Source organism: Leguminivora glycinivorella, chromosome 6, assembly GCF_023078275.1.
Source record: "Leguminivora glycinivorella isolate SPB_JAAS2020 chromosome 6, LegGlyc_1.1, whole genome shotgun sequence".
NCBI classification, from domain to species: domain Eukaryota; kingdom Metazoa; phylum Arthropoda; class Insecta; order Lepidoptera; family Tortricidae; genus Leguminivora; species Leguminivora glycinivorella.
This window is the reverse complement of record NC_062976.1, coordinates 16,266,137-16,281,424: the sequence shown is the minus strand read 5'-3', so window position 1 is coordinate 16,281,424 and position 15,288 is coordinate 16,266,137. Positions and strand designations below refer to the sequence as shown.

Genomic DNA, 15,288 nt, shown 5'->3' with positions numbered 1-15,288 from the left:
TAGTATAGACAATAGGCATGCCTTAAACAGGTTGGTTAACATATAACTTCGACGCAGTTATCGAGATATATGTAGGTATGTGTGTTCTTTGTAAGCCGTTAGAAAATAAACATACATATATATATGTATTTTACCAACATAACATAGGTAGGTATAGGTACCCCACCTAAAATTATTTTCGTCGACGCTGACTAGCGATTAGCTATCTGAGTGACGTCACCAGTCCCTCCGGGCAAGAGGCCACTCACCACTTGTTAATTGGTTTGTGTCTTGTCCAGTCCATTACGGCTTATCGGGAATGCGCCGAGGATGAGCCAAGTGTGGTGGCATTCGTTAATTGATGTTCTGGCGAGCCTTTATCAGTTGCTAAGGTCGCAGTAGTCATGTAGCAACAACTTTTTCTGTTTTCCGTTGCATTAGGTACAAATTATCGTTATGCAAGCTGCGGTATATGCTGCTTCTTGGGTTTCCTGTTTTACCACAGTAACGTCACAGTATAAAAAGTGCCCCCCACCCGCTCTGTTACCTAACAGTTACCGCCTGTCAAAAGCGCGAACAGTCGACCTGTCATATCTCACTCATACAAGCATGGTACGCGTTCACCTACACGAGCTTAGAATGTGTGTTAGGAACGCGCCTCTTTCATATATTTGATCGCCAGTGTCCGCGAGATGTGTTACTGGTAACGTCAACTTCTGGATCGACTCATCGTCAGTATTTAGGTACTTGTTGGATAAGCAATGAACGGTGAAGTTTCACTGACGGACGACAATTTGTCACCGTGGTGAAACAGTCCACTGCTTTACCCTCGATAATTCTGATACCAAAATAGGCTCGCTAAGAATTTTCTAGCATTTTTAAGAGAAATGTAACCATTTCTAATTCATTTTACAATTCCAGTTTATTAATGGAGATGAACCGAAGCAGGCTAATTTCTAATTTAAACAAATTATCTAAGAGCAGAATTCATTCGATAGGCCAAAACAGCATTCCACGCTTTCCAAAGTGATCAGTACGGTTCTGCCGGCGGCGGTTTTTGCTTGTAGAAGACCGGTGGCGGCGGTGGCCTAGTGGATAGTGACTTTACTGCTGGTCGTGGGACTCGTGGGTTCCAATCCCAGCAAGGGCATTTATTTTTATGACGAGCATAGTCTTTGTATATTATCGTTGTCTAAGTAACCACAACACAAGCCTTCTTGAGCCTACCGTGGAGCTTATTCAGTGAGACTGACCTAGCATTTATTTATTTAAGTAGTCGGCCTGTAGTTCGGTAGCACGCGTGTGTCATCAACGTCACACAATAGCTCATTACATACGAGTAGGTAGGTATACAGGCAATGTTCAAATAGTTTGGTCTTCTACATAGTGTGTTAATTACTTGAATAATAAACGTTATCTATTCTCCTACCTACTTTTGGACTGCTGTTTTTTTTTTCATTGATGTTCAGTGTTTGTATCCAGTAATTGTTAGTGGCCCATGTAATAAAATTATGCAGATTATATTCAAGCCAATCCTTCACTGAAAATTTTTGAACCTAGAATAGAAATTACAATGTTTTTATTAAGTATCTAACTACCTACGTACATCCTGGCTGATTTGGTTTTCCAAATACTTAGTTCTCCACTAAGACGTAAGTAGGTACTAGTTATTTTTAAAAAGTCAGTTCTAGTTTATTTTTGTATTTGATTAATTTGAGTAAAATGTGATAAATGTGTGTGCTTTTGTTTCCGTTCTGATTTCACATTTATTCGTAGATTTGGCTACGGAACTCGACCGTCATGTTTATACTAACGGGCATCATTGGAAACGTTCCAGTGTATAATCTCGTGTCCAGTGCCATGTGTTAAAGCTTCAGCAAGTTTAGTAGGCACATTTTTATCAAACATATAGTAGTTTAGTATTTTTCCCCTCACTAGCTCGGAAACACGTGTTTTGTCCTTTAATACCAGCGGGTAAAAACGCATTTTATCCACTAGTGGGTAAAGTAATTTGACCTTGAATAAAGTCAAATTAACTGATTTAATATTGATAAAAGTAGGTGAATCTAGTAATAAAGATGTTTTACCACCTGTGGAACTACTGGAATCAGTGATAAACGCATTTTTTTGCGTTGTGGTTTCCGCCAGGATATAGTGAGGGGAAAAGTTTTGTGTTACACTCGGGTGCAAATGTATTTTACTTCTCGTGTGTTAAAAACTCGCAAGTTCAGGATTCTATTCTCGAACCACTCGCTTCGCTCGTGGTTCAACTATAGAATCCTTTCACTTGCTCGTTTTTCAATTCCACACTCGGCGTTAAAATACAACTTTGCCCCCTTGTATAACAAATAACTATTATCCACTCGAATATAAGTGCCTATTTACACGACGCGCGAACTCGCAATACTCGCATGCGATTTAAGGATTTAAGTGACATAGTATAATTCTGTCGGCCGATAAAATGCCTTCTATCTACTTTTATGAGATCATTTTGGTACCTGTTAGTAATAAATAATCTATATTTGCCCCCGATAACTATTTATGTATGGCATTCATTTATGATGAAACAATAGCAATTTATTACACGAAGCAACAAGGTTGCAGAATTAAAAACGAAACTGCAGGCATACAATATGAAACTACAGCAAATAAAACGAACCAACTGTACCGACAGAAAAAAATGTGTTAAGAAATAAGTAAATAAAATTAGAAATCATAATTTGTCAAAGTCATCGCTCTTTATACCTTGTGGGTATTGTAAAAATTTAACTGTTCACTAATGGCGCACTTTTCGTTGATATGTAGAATATTTATGTAAAATATGAAGGAGACTCCTGATAAATTAATTTTAATAGATAATTCAGCAGGCTAGGAACTAGGAACCCTAAAAAAACTTCTTTAACACCGCTCAAATAAAATACCACAATTAATAAAGTCATCGTCACACGCAGACTCATTTTAATTACATTAAAAGTACCGGTGCCAAATAATTTTCTGGTCTTAGTGATTATTTTAGGCCACAGTTTTAATGATGGCCCGCTGAAACACGAGTGATATGATATGCCACTAATTTAGAGCTACAGGGGTTCAGTGAACTGCGTCTACGATTAATAATTCATTTGGTAATGGCGGCGGACCGTAGACAGATTTGGCGAGAGGCTTGCGCTTTTTTCACGCTACTCCGTGTGCATGACAACGTACAACGTACCCCGATAATGTTACTTCTTTTCCTTTCATCGTTGATATAACAGGGTGCGTAGCCGAATGGCACAAACGCTCACGAAACGCTCACGAAACGAAACGCTAGTAGATATCTATCCCTATCGCTCTTGCGTATTGGCGCGACAGAGCCGGACTACGTTTCGTTTTCGTTTGGCGTCGGAGAAATGCCATTCGGCTACGGGGCCTGAAGACAATATACCTACTTACTTACCTAAAATATTACTTCGACTACTTAGGCACTCATCACTCTCAAGACTCATTAGGTAGGTAGTAGGTACAGATGCAGTGCGAAAATAATTTCCTTCGTATTTTTACGAAACGTATGAACGTGTCATGCTATTTCAGTCAGTACAAGACGTACTGTACTGACACTGTCTGAACTAGCATGACAAATAAAGCATCTTATCTTAAAAAAAAAATACGAATGTTTCCGGAAAGATACGAATGAAAAACTTTTCTCACTACATCCGTACACATATTGCACATAATGTAGATATTAGACAAGTTATTAATAAATCCAAACTAATGATGATTATAATGAACCATCGCGGGATTAAAACAGATGACAAATACATTCATATATTCTACTTTTAAACAGTCCACGCACACTGCAAATAAAATTCCTATTCAGTAGTCATTTTAAGTACTTGTAAAAATAGACGTACATGATAGATGAAGAGTAATCCATCTATCAAGTGCGCAGTCGGCCAACGCGTAGGCAGCCTAACGACTTGTAGGTTAATCTCATGCCCATATGCCATCCGTGCACCGATACGTACATATCTACTAGACCAGGTGCAGCCGAAGGTCGTGCCGCCGGCGGGTCGGTTCCGCGTCGGCGCCCTTATTAGCACTCATTAGCAGACGAAAGTGACTCGAGACTTGGATTATATGTTCCAATCACTTGCATATATACATATACAACCGTAAGGCCTCACAATCGGCAACAGCTTCGCGTAATCTAAGACGATGTTAATACTGGTCGGTAGTGGAGAACCATCATGCAATAAGCAAAATGTTCGCCAGCAACCGATCGATAGTTAATTGTGGTTAACCAGTCGCTGACTGCTCGTACAATTGCTTCGGGGTTTTGCGTCAGGTTTTTTCGTCGGCTTATTTACTTAACTCAATTTCTGAAACAAAAGAGGAAAAAGGGGCAACTGCATCTTTATATATAGATGCAGTTAGTAAATGATTATCTTGGCAAATAAAACTTCAGATACTTCAAACTACAATAAGTACGTAGACATCTAGCTGTATGTAGATGTAGGTGAACTGATGCGTAAAATAATATTATGAAATACTTACTAAGGTAGGTTACGTATAAAATAAAGTGAAGTGTTCTAGAGATCGGATAAGCTAAGTCAGCCCTTGAAGCCTGTCACGGGATTATCTCGCATCTAGCTCACCGAAGCAGCATTACTTCACCGTATCGAGAAGACCCACACACTCGACAAGCCGAGAACACTTTACGATCAAAAAGATAAACTATTACCTGAGCAGAGCGTTATCTTGGCCTAAGATTATGCTGTGCCGGAAATGTATCTTACTAACAATACTAACATATAATATTATGTAGGTACTCGTGTAACTTCTCGTTACGTTATTATGATTATGACTTATATTTAATTGAATTTTTAATTTTCTGTACAGCTCTACTTGACTTTTAGCTCTACACTCAATAAAATAATTGCTAACTACCATCATAAACCATAAGACTATTTATTTGTGTAGGTTACTGCAACGACATAAGGTTTACCAATAGACAGCTAAGATGTCACTGTAAAACACTTTAAAGCTTTGTCACAGTAAACTTCAAATTGGACAGGTAATCGCAGTAAGCAAATAAACTCAATATTCAAAATGACAAGGTTGTAATTAGGTCAGCAATTCCCGTCAACTTTGTACAAAAATTAAGGGAAAAGTTAAATTTGTTTTTATTAATTCCTATTTTGTTACCAAGATTTTGTTGATGAATTGAGATTTTATTAAGTTTTATTTCGTCATTAAGGTTCTCTAGTATCTATATTTTCTTAATTATAACAATTATCCTGTATATATCTTACGAAAGTCGAATTATATTACTAAATGTTGGTAACAAAATAGGATCAATTAAAATTTGCTTATTGTATAAGAGTTCCAATTGCCAATTTTCGACTGTCTGTTCATTTTACACAAGAATTGAAATGACTGAAATGAAAAGACTGGCAATATTTTCAACTCTAATTTCAACGTCTTAAATAATTAGGATACTATACAGTTAGTTTCACATACCTAGCTTACTTGTTTAAAAAATTAGAGTTTTAATTAAAAATTGAGAACGCAAAAGTGTGTCACACACCGCTCAGTCAGACCGCCGCTCTGCAGACCGTCCGGTCGACCCGTTCCCGTTACTCCAAGAAAGTAGTCTCGTATGTCCTACTGCCTTCGAGTCCCCGCTGGCCGTGCCAGCCGGTTGGTTGGAAACCAGGGCCATTGGCGTTTACTGGGTACTGGTATCCCAGATAATGTGCCGTAACATTCTAGGTAGACTAGTGTAGGGGACCTCGATAGCAAGAATCTCAAGGAAAATGCCAAATCGTTGTGTTGAGGCATCGGACTTAGTTCCTGTATCCTGTAGGTTTTTATTCGTCATAATGAGATTTTAGGTTTCAGAGAGTGGTGCCTAATTAGTGATACAGAAGTACTGCATGCAACATGCAGCATAAAACAATAAGTACGACTACTTAAATCGTTTTTACTATAAAATTGTAGCAATGGAATCAACCAATTGGAACCCTAGGCCACTGTAGAACTATGTCATAGTGACATTATAAATCAGATTGTAAGAAAACTCTTACTGCTCGTTGTAGAGTGACCTAGGGTTCCAATTGGTTGACTGTACCTACCAGTGGCGGTTGGTCCATACAAGCCGATTCTCACCGGCTTGCCTAAAATTGATTAGATACTAGTAAAGTACCTAATGTTAAGGTAGGTTTCTTGTTGCTCAGTGTTGCCTAGCAGAAAATTTCACCAGCCGCCACTGGTACCTACTGAAAAATCCTGGAGGGATATTTCGAGTTATGGAGATTTTGGGCTCTGAAAGGAAGGGAATAGCAATTTATTTCGTGTTAATCAGAATTTCGTCTTATATGCTATTGAACTTATTTAACTCTTCTATGTATGTTACCAAAGGACGTGCAACTGACCAATATAGGTACTCGTATATATCTACTAAAACAGTTTTGATGCACTAATTCTGCTGCATTATCATGCCAACAGCCCACCGCAATATATCAGTAATGTATGAGGTGAAGGCTAAAGATAATTCAGCGCTGTAATAACACAACTAGATATATATCATAACATAAAATACAATTCTCGGCCGTTAAGTAATACAGTAAACATGTCGATATTTGATAATAACGGCGGCGATGCCTGGTCATTGCTCCGCTTGCTCGTAGTACAATAGCTACCAGCTACCTCCGGGTCTCTACGGGTTTGTTGAATGCAACACGTAGTTACACATAAATAAAGCTACAGAATATGACAGTTGTCCTCTTCGCTATTGAAAATAAAATTTCCGTTCAGAATCGTCCCTGGTTTTTACGAGCAAAGTTTATTTTATCGTCTCCAAACTAAACCAAAGGCTATTCAAAACTAAAGGTTGGAAGCTTTTCAATCGGCGAAAAAATAAATTATGATGCGATCGATCAACCACGATACTAAGTCGAAAAGAGTCTGCTCTCGCTCGTGCCTGAATTAATAATCGGCATGTAATTATCATTACACTTTCACCGCCGGCGTCTCATTTTGTTTTCAATTCTCTCGTATTTATTTAAGTTGATTTTGGGTCGAAAGCTCGAAACTGTATATTAATAATTATCTACATCTCGGTGGTAATACCTACTTTTATAAGGTAGCTTTGAGTTTTTCACCAGTGAACTCAAATGCGTTAATGCGAAACTTTTTTTTATTAATATTTTTATGTAGATACAAGCATTCGATAGTTTTGTGGCACGATCTAAAGTAAACCGCAGCTTTTCTGTCTCTTTGCCAGTCTGTTGGTTTCTTCATTACCTACATCGCACTGCTCGCGCCACTTGTTGTTCCGAATGTATGAATTCTAAATAAAATACATCAACTTTGGCTCAGATTTGAATGTATTTCCGTAGAACTACTACTTAGTTTTGGGTCATGTTAAGCACCACCTGCTGAGTGACTCTGACTAAGGTATGCATGTCACAAGATGAGGCATATGCAGCGCGGGCGCCGACGCGGCGCCGCGGTTGCCGAGGACAGTGTGTCAAGTTACCTACCGTAATTAACTGCCAGTGTTTTTTGTATTGTTAACCTGTCCTAGAAGTCCTAGGACGCAGTATACCTAAAATTCCGTGGTTGTTTAGGGGCACCGTGGTGCTGTCGGCAAAACAAACGTGTCTCAGCACTTTCAACTTTCTTCTCTTTCTAGCATTCCGTATTTTAAACATACATTTGTAAATGTGTGTATCTTTCATATCTATCGTACGTGTGTACTAAATTTGCCGTCCCGTGTGTCTGCGATCGAACGCAACTGCAATACCTACGGATGCATATACCTTTACTTATTCTTTAGCATTTAGTTGTGAAATTCAAGTTAAATCCAACCGGTGTTAATTCTAAGTGGCATAAACATTCGTAGGACCGTAGATGTAGCGGCGGGCGCGGAGAGCGGAGGCTGCGATCCACGGCGATCAATACGGCGCGCCGCCGCCGCGCCGTCGAAAGCGAACGCACCGACCCCGCGATGCCCTTCACCGCAGAGTCGACGACCTGCACCCGCTCTCCCTCCCCGTCGGTTCACACCAACCCTATACTGCTGCTTTCCACGACGGTCATCCTGACCCGATTATTGCCCGTCGCAATAAATTCTCACAACACGAAATTATTGTTCTCAATCCCTAAGATATCTATCTATGTTGACTAGAAGAACTAGAACACGTCGTCACTGGTGGGAGGAGTACGTAGTCTACCAAACCACTACCTACTTTATACTATTGAGGTACTTTACTACCAAATGTAGGCGTTGATGTGGATGGTTGGCACATCGCAGCGACATCATAAGTAACATTGTCGCGAAGAATGGAGACAAAGGCAAAGGTGCGTGATTCACCGGATGAATCATGTTTACGGAAACGGTGACTGAGGAAGTACGTATTTTCTTCAGTCGTGATTCACGTGCGTGAAATGGTTACTGTCACAACTTTACTGCACTTGATGTCATAGCTTCATTTCCATGTGTAAGCATGGGCGTCGGTTACCTAAAACAGGATATCCTAGTGACAAAAGTGTGAGATAAACCATATCTATCGATTCCTATATCCACTTAATATTCAGACAGCGCAAGATCCGTTGCTTCTCTGCGGAAGCGACGAACCAACGAAATATTTTTTACTACTGTTTTTAAGTAGGTATATTTTGTAATATTAAAAGTAAGTACTTGTTATTTATTTGCAGTTGAATGTAGTATAGGTTCCTTAATTATCATACTATTAGTCCATTATGATTACGTTGTAATTGAATATCTTAGACAAAAACCCAGAAATAAACTATTACACCTTGCCCATCTTTGCGGGGAGTCTACTAAGCTGTTGAACTTGAATCGGGCGACCTCCGCTGCGCGTGCTAAAAGAGAAGCGAAGCAGCTAAGTACATGTAAGGCTATGCTTATACTTATATTATATTATTATGCCTTCAAATTCGACTGCTTCGAACAATTATCATGTTAATGATGTGTAGAATACTTGACCTTGATACACAATTCTATCAGTGGAAAGCAGCAATTTTCTACCGCCAATAAAAATCTTAAACTAGTGATGAATACTATAGGTAGGTATATATTAATAGGATTCTGCAAAAAAAGTTATAAATTTTCTTGTGAGTTTATTTTCGACCCCCTCCAATTCAAATACCCTTACAGCGGTATTCTTCTCGAGCGACATTTCTTGTTTCTAGTTAACATATATTATGTTACCGTTAACTAAGTACCTACTTACATAGCTGGGGAGTTTATTGAAAAACCTTAAATTTTTTGACCAAAGCATGAAACTTGGCACAGTTGTTCCTTATATCAAAATAAGCCGATTAAGATCGGGAGCCTTCGGGAGCCTCCCCCCTGGGGCCCGGGAGGGGGGGTCAAAGTTCCGCTTCACCCGGCTTGGTTTGAAAAATTCTAACTTACCCCGTTTAGCTATTAGGTCATGTTTGATATCGTTTTCGAGTAAATCAATAACGTAGAATTCGTTTTCAGTACTAAAATTATCATTTAATGGTAAATAAAATAAAAAAAATAAAAAAATTTGAAATTTTCATCCATGATTTACAAATTCAAGTCATCATAAATGACAAACTGTTTGCTTTTTCTATAAATAAAAAATATGACATGATAGCCTATTTAATATAGATTATAAAAAATATAACTTTTATTCACCTTCACAAACGTTAAGTTCCACTAAAAAATTACTTTAAGACGCGCGGCGTCGGGACGCCGCGAACGTAATTTTAAAATACCTCTATTTTAAAAACTCTATTAGACCCGGTTTAGCTATTAGGTCATGTTTGATATAGTTTTCGAGTAAATTAATAACAAAGAATTTATTTTTGGTACTACAATTATAATTTAATTGTAAATAAATTAAAAAAAAATCATCTATAATTTGCAAATTCAAGTCAACAAAAATGTCAACCGTTTGCTTTTTCTCTTATGTCACCAAACACCCAGACAAGTTTGGTGGAAACTTCCTTCACGAACTGCTTGGTGTCTGATGACCATGGTCAAAATGTTTCAAATGCAATTGCCGCAAATATGTAGTTGTTTTTTAAAAATGCATATTTGCGCGTTTAAACTGGGCGTTTTGCAGCAGCAGTCTCTGGTTTCTGGGCCGAGCGTTAGACGTTGGACGGAGCCAAGGTATCCACACAGGTCACGCCCCACGCCAAGGGTCGTCCCAGAAACCAAGGCAAAAGCAAGCAACCATCAGGCCGCTTTCCGTCTGCTGCTGACAAGCCGACAGGTTCGAGGGTTGTCGGCATGTTCGCTGTGCCGAGAGCCTTGCGGATTAAATCGTTAAGTGCAGTGTGTCACAAAATTCGGCCAGCAATAGACTGGCAGTGGAGTCTGTGGTGTCCTAATGCGTCGGCAGCAAGGGTGTGGTTGGCATGTCTTTAGCCCCAGTCTTAGACAAATGGCAGTATATGATGAAGTAAGGCAGCCTCGGAAGGAGGTATGTTCTCCAAGTGTCGATCTTTTCTAGTAAAGAGGTTCTTCCGGCACTCATTCACTGTTGCGTAAGGACCCTTGATCTGAAACAATATGTGCATTGTCATTTTATTTAAACAGATTCTGCAACTATCAAATTACAACATTTTGGTGGATCACCTTCACTATTACACACTTACCTATCATACAAGATAATTACAAACTTTAGTAGAATCTGATTAGCCTATCTATGATATTGCTCCATCTCGTAATAGTTTGAAGCCTTGGGTGGCCATGTTTCTCCCTTGTTGATCGTTTCAAGCTGCGTTTATCGTACCTATCCCATACTATGTCTAATCTAGAAACGTTTTCTTTTGGCTTTGAAGCTTAGCCAGGCCACTCAAGGTGTCAAACTATTACAAGATGGAGCAATATCAGAGGCAAATCAGATTCTACTAAAGTTTGTAATAATTTTCTATGATACGTAACGTAAGTGGGTAATACTGAAGGTTACGTGATCCACCAAAAAGTTGTAATTTGATAGTTGTAGACTCTAAAATGATAATGCACATATTGTTTCAGACCAAGTCGTTGCGCAACGGTGAATGAGTGGTCGAAGTACCTACCTCTTTAGGTACCAGAAAAGATCGACAATTGGAGAACATACCTCCTTCATAGGCTGCCTTGGATCAGCATATACTGCGCACAGTGTACCAGGGGCCCATTTCTCGAAGCTACAAGTTACAATTTACAACTGGTTGTTAATGTCTAATATGACAAGTTGGAAAGAGACTTCCGCTTGTAACTTGTAACTTTCAGTTTTGAGAAATGGGACTCAGGGCGTTCTTGTTTGGAGTCAGGCGTTGACGTTGGTGCCACACCAAAATTTGCCAAGTCCGTCTTCTTGGGGATGGAAGGAAGAAGGAGACGAATGAGTACCACACTGGTCAGACAACACTGAAGTGGCCAGTATATGCTTAGAAGTTACAAGATGTAAATGTAAATCAGGTTGCAAAAACCGATGCAACTGCATAAAGAGGGTAGAGCCTTTTTTATGCAGTTCCATATGTACCCAGCTATGTTTTTGTGAAGGGAATGTATAGTATGAGTATGAGTATGAGTAATCTGTCAATTAGGACACCACAGACTAAACTATAAGTGCTAACTTTTCAGTGTTGGATACTCTATGGCAGTTCCGACTCAATTATAATAAGCTCATTATAATTGACTTTAGTTAACTATAATAATTTCAAAAATAGAACTTGATACAATTTCTATACTAATTTGCGATACCTGGCAAATTTTCCTGCATCTGAAACACATTTTTTTTATCTGTCGCGTTATCGGCCAATCAGAGACGGTTATTACAAACAATTGGTTGCTAGGTAATTCGATGTTGATACAACGGTGAACGACTCTATTGACATTAATTTTAACTTGCATGAATGGTGATATTTCCGTCCATTGATGATGAAGATGATGACTCGTAGAAAAAGTATTGTATACAATAGTGATATAATTAAGCTTTTCACTCTCGTACCGTACTACACATGGTACTCGACTGAAAAGTTTTGTATTATATCACGATTGTATAAAATACTGTTATATAAATTTCTTTCAGGATTCACTACAATGAATAAATAACAGGTACAGTCGGTCTTTAGATCGTGTGGTCCGACCCGAGTGTTGCCGTTGTCGACACGTCAATAATAATGAATCTTTTTCTATTTATGCATTAACACACCTCTGACACTGGCGATCAAATATATGAAAGAGGCGCGTTCCCCGCAGACAGTCTAAGCTCGCGTAGGTGAACGCGTACTATCCTTTGTGAATAGGCTTTAATATCATATTTTTATATTTATAGAAAAAGCAAACCGTTTGACATTTATCGTGACTTGAATTTGCAACTCACAGAAAATTTTTATTTTTTATTTTTATTTCATTTAACATTAAATGGTCATTTTAGTACCAAAACTAAATTCTACGTTATTAATTTACTCGAAAACGATACTAAATATGACCTAATAGCTAAACGGGTTCTAATAGAGTTTTTTAAAACAAAGGTATGTTAAAATTACGCTCGCGGCGTCCCGACGCCGCGCGGCTTAAAGTTTTTTTTATGAAACTTAACGTTAGTAAAGGTGGGTAAAAGTTATATTATTCATAATCTATATTAAATAGGCTTTCATATCATATTTTTTATTTGTAGAAAAAGCAAACAGTTTGACATTTATGATGACTTGAATTTGTAAATCGTAGTTGAAAATTTCAAACTTTTAATTTTTTTTTATTTTATTTACCATTAAATCATAATTTTAGTACCAAAAATGAATTCTACGTTATTGATTTACTCGAAAACGATACCAAACATGACCTATGAACTAAACGGGCTATGTTAGAATTTTTCAAAGCAAGCCGGGTGAAGCGGTACTTTGACCCCCCCTCCCGAGCCCCAGGGGGGAGGCTCCCGAAGGCTCCCGATCTTAATCGGCTTATTTTGATATAAGGAACAACTGTGCCAAGTTTCATGCTTTGGTCAAGAAAAAGAAGGTTTGGCCTCTTTTTGTCGATAAACGTCCCCACTAACACTACTTACCTACAGGTACTTGCCTAACAAAATAAAATTAGTCGCATGGGCAGTTGTGCAGCCAGCCCTACGGCATCGGCACCGGAGTCAAATGTCGAGCGGCAAACCACGACGACTATTTTTGGCAGCGCGCGTGGCATGTGGAACGATCGCTGGAAAATACCTACCTACTTTACTGAGCTATTCTCGGATGGCCTACTAACGTCGTTCTCTTGTTTCATCGACGAATATTTACGTAGACTTCATTAATGAATAATCTGCTTACACGTTATTCATTTACAGTTAACTATTTTTAGTGTCCCTCTAAAACTAACATAATATTTGCCAAATATCTAGAATGGTAACTATTATACAAATTCTACACGGTCCTACGAACTTAATATTTATTCTCTAATCCAGTATCTAGAACGATAATAAAATAACTGCTAATTAAGTCTAACCAAGCGGACTCGCAATGGTCTAGACATAAGAAGTAAAGTTAACGTCTTCGAGTAACGTTGCATGGCATGACTTAGCAACGTGCCTAACTGTATCCTAGCCTAACACGCTAAAAACGCTCCCGAGCAAAAGTAAAACACTAACCATTACGTCCATAGCCACTAATCTCTTCAAATTATAACCCAGACCTCATAAAATACTGTTTGTTAAATGTACAAATCTGGCTATACGACAGTAATGTCACGTGTTAAGTCCCACATTTAAATTTAAAACTGGTGTAAAAAGATGGGGCGGGTCTTGTCTGTATAGGATCGCCTGCCCGCCGTACTCGCCGCGCGCCGTGGCGGTCGCTGCTCCGTGGTATCGACCCGCACGATGCGGTAGCCCCTAGTACACTTGACATTCGCACTTCCCTGCCCCGAACACGGTTCACGATCACTAAGTTCAAGACATGAACTTCTTTCAGAAACAACGAAATGATTGCTTTCATTTGTTATTTACGTTTTTTGAAAATTTGTGACACAAGAGATTGTCTCGGATCTCTTTATCTGCAGCATTTTACATTACGAGGATGTGCTATCTCGTGCGTGGGTGGGATTTTGTCGGAAACAGTTATCATTATTTATTCTGACCGTTTTAAATTGAATTTCGATAGACTAGAGTAACGACCCTAACAATTTAGTAAAAAAAAAAAAACAGAGTCGTACCATAAGGGTTCCCTTTGTAGCTTTTTGGCACGGAACCCTAAAAAATGAATAGTAGTGTCAAGTTATAATTTTGCAATTCGATATGTTCCACTTCGCCTTTTCAAAATTAGACTCTTCACTATTAAACTCGTGCATTCGTGCCTAATCGACCCCTTTTTTTGTTAACAGGTGATGACCATCCAGGTCAGAAGCAACGCAAAGGATTCTTCAGAAGCTTTTGGAAGAAATCTCGTCACTATTCTTTAGAGCATCCGTGAACAAATCGACACGCGACAAATGAATAAAGAATGCACGTGGGCAATGTTGAACGTTAGGCAATCTGTTAGTTTCATTTATACAGAAACGAAACAAGAAAACTGTTAATTAATATGATAATGTTAATATAAAATAAATAATACTACATACTAAACCCCTGCACAAGCTATAAACATGTTCAATCAACTCAATAAGTTTTAGTGAAGTATTTGATAAGATTAGTTTTTAATAGAAACAAATAGACGACTTGATGAATATACATACATACAAAGCCTGACGGAGGTAAAAGGAACTTCCGAGAGAACATGTTCAGAGTGTATGCCTACTGAAGTGTTGATTGTGACTTTTATAACAATTATAAACCAAGCCACATGTATAGAGCTCGTTATTAATCAATTAATACATATTGTAAAATAATTCATAATTTATTTCTAAGTTATGTATTGTATTCTTATTTTTACAGCCAGCAATTGGTATATAGGAATGTAGAAATGTAGATATATCACACAGAATTATAAGTATACAAATGCAGATTTTCATTAATATAGCAAAAATTGGTTGAGTTGTCCAAATGTTCCAATTACCATAGAAATATTAGAACTTGTTGATAAAATCATTTTATTAAAATGGAAGCGTGAAGATTGTTATTGATAACTTGGCTATTTTGTAGGTTTAGAACTTATGAATGATTCTCGTGCGTGTAAAGAACCAAGATCAGTTAATAAGCTATTGATACAAGTTTACATTTTATACCAATCCTTGTATTCATGTACTTAATTCTTAATATTGTAGATTTTGTCAAAAGAAAAATAAATTATGTTCATTAGCATTTCAGTCTGTTGTTTAATTTAATTCTTCCCTACAGGATACGATGTGGTGAA

The 15,288-nt window shown here is 38.2% G+C and overlaps 1 protein-coding gene across 2 annotated transcripts in view; it reads left to right on the top strand.

Annotated features, from left to right (window-relative positions):
- LOC125227181 overlaps positions 1-15,241 on the top strand; it is a 210,042-nt gene extending 194,801 nt beyond the window's left edge. For both annotated transcript variants that reach the window (XM_048131418.1, XM_048131417.1), the window contains one exon: positions 14,321-15,241. In XM_048131418.1, the coding sequence (XP_047987375.1) occupies positions 14,321-14,409 (89 nt within the window). In that variant the 3' untranslated portion in view covers positions 14,410-15,241. The remainder of the gene's footprint in view (positions 1-14,320) is intronic.
- Positions 15,242-15,288: the final 47 nt, after the last annotated feature.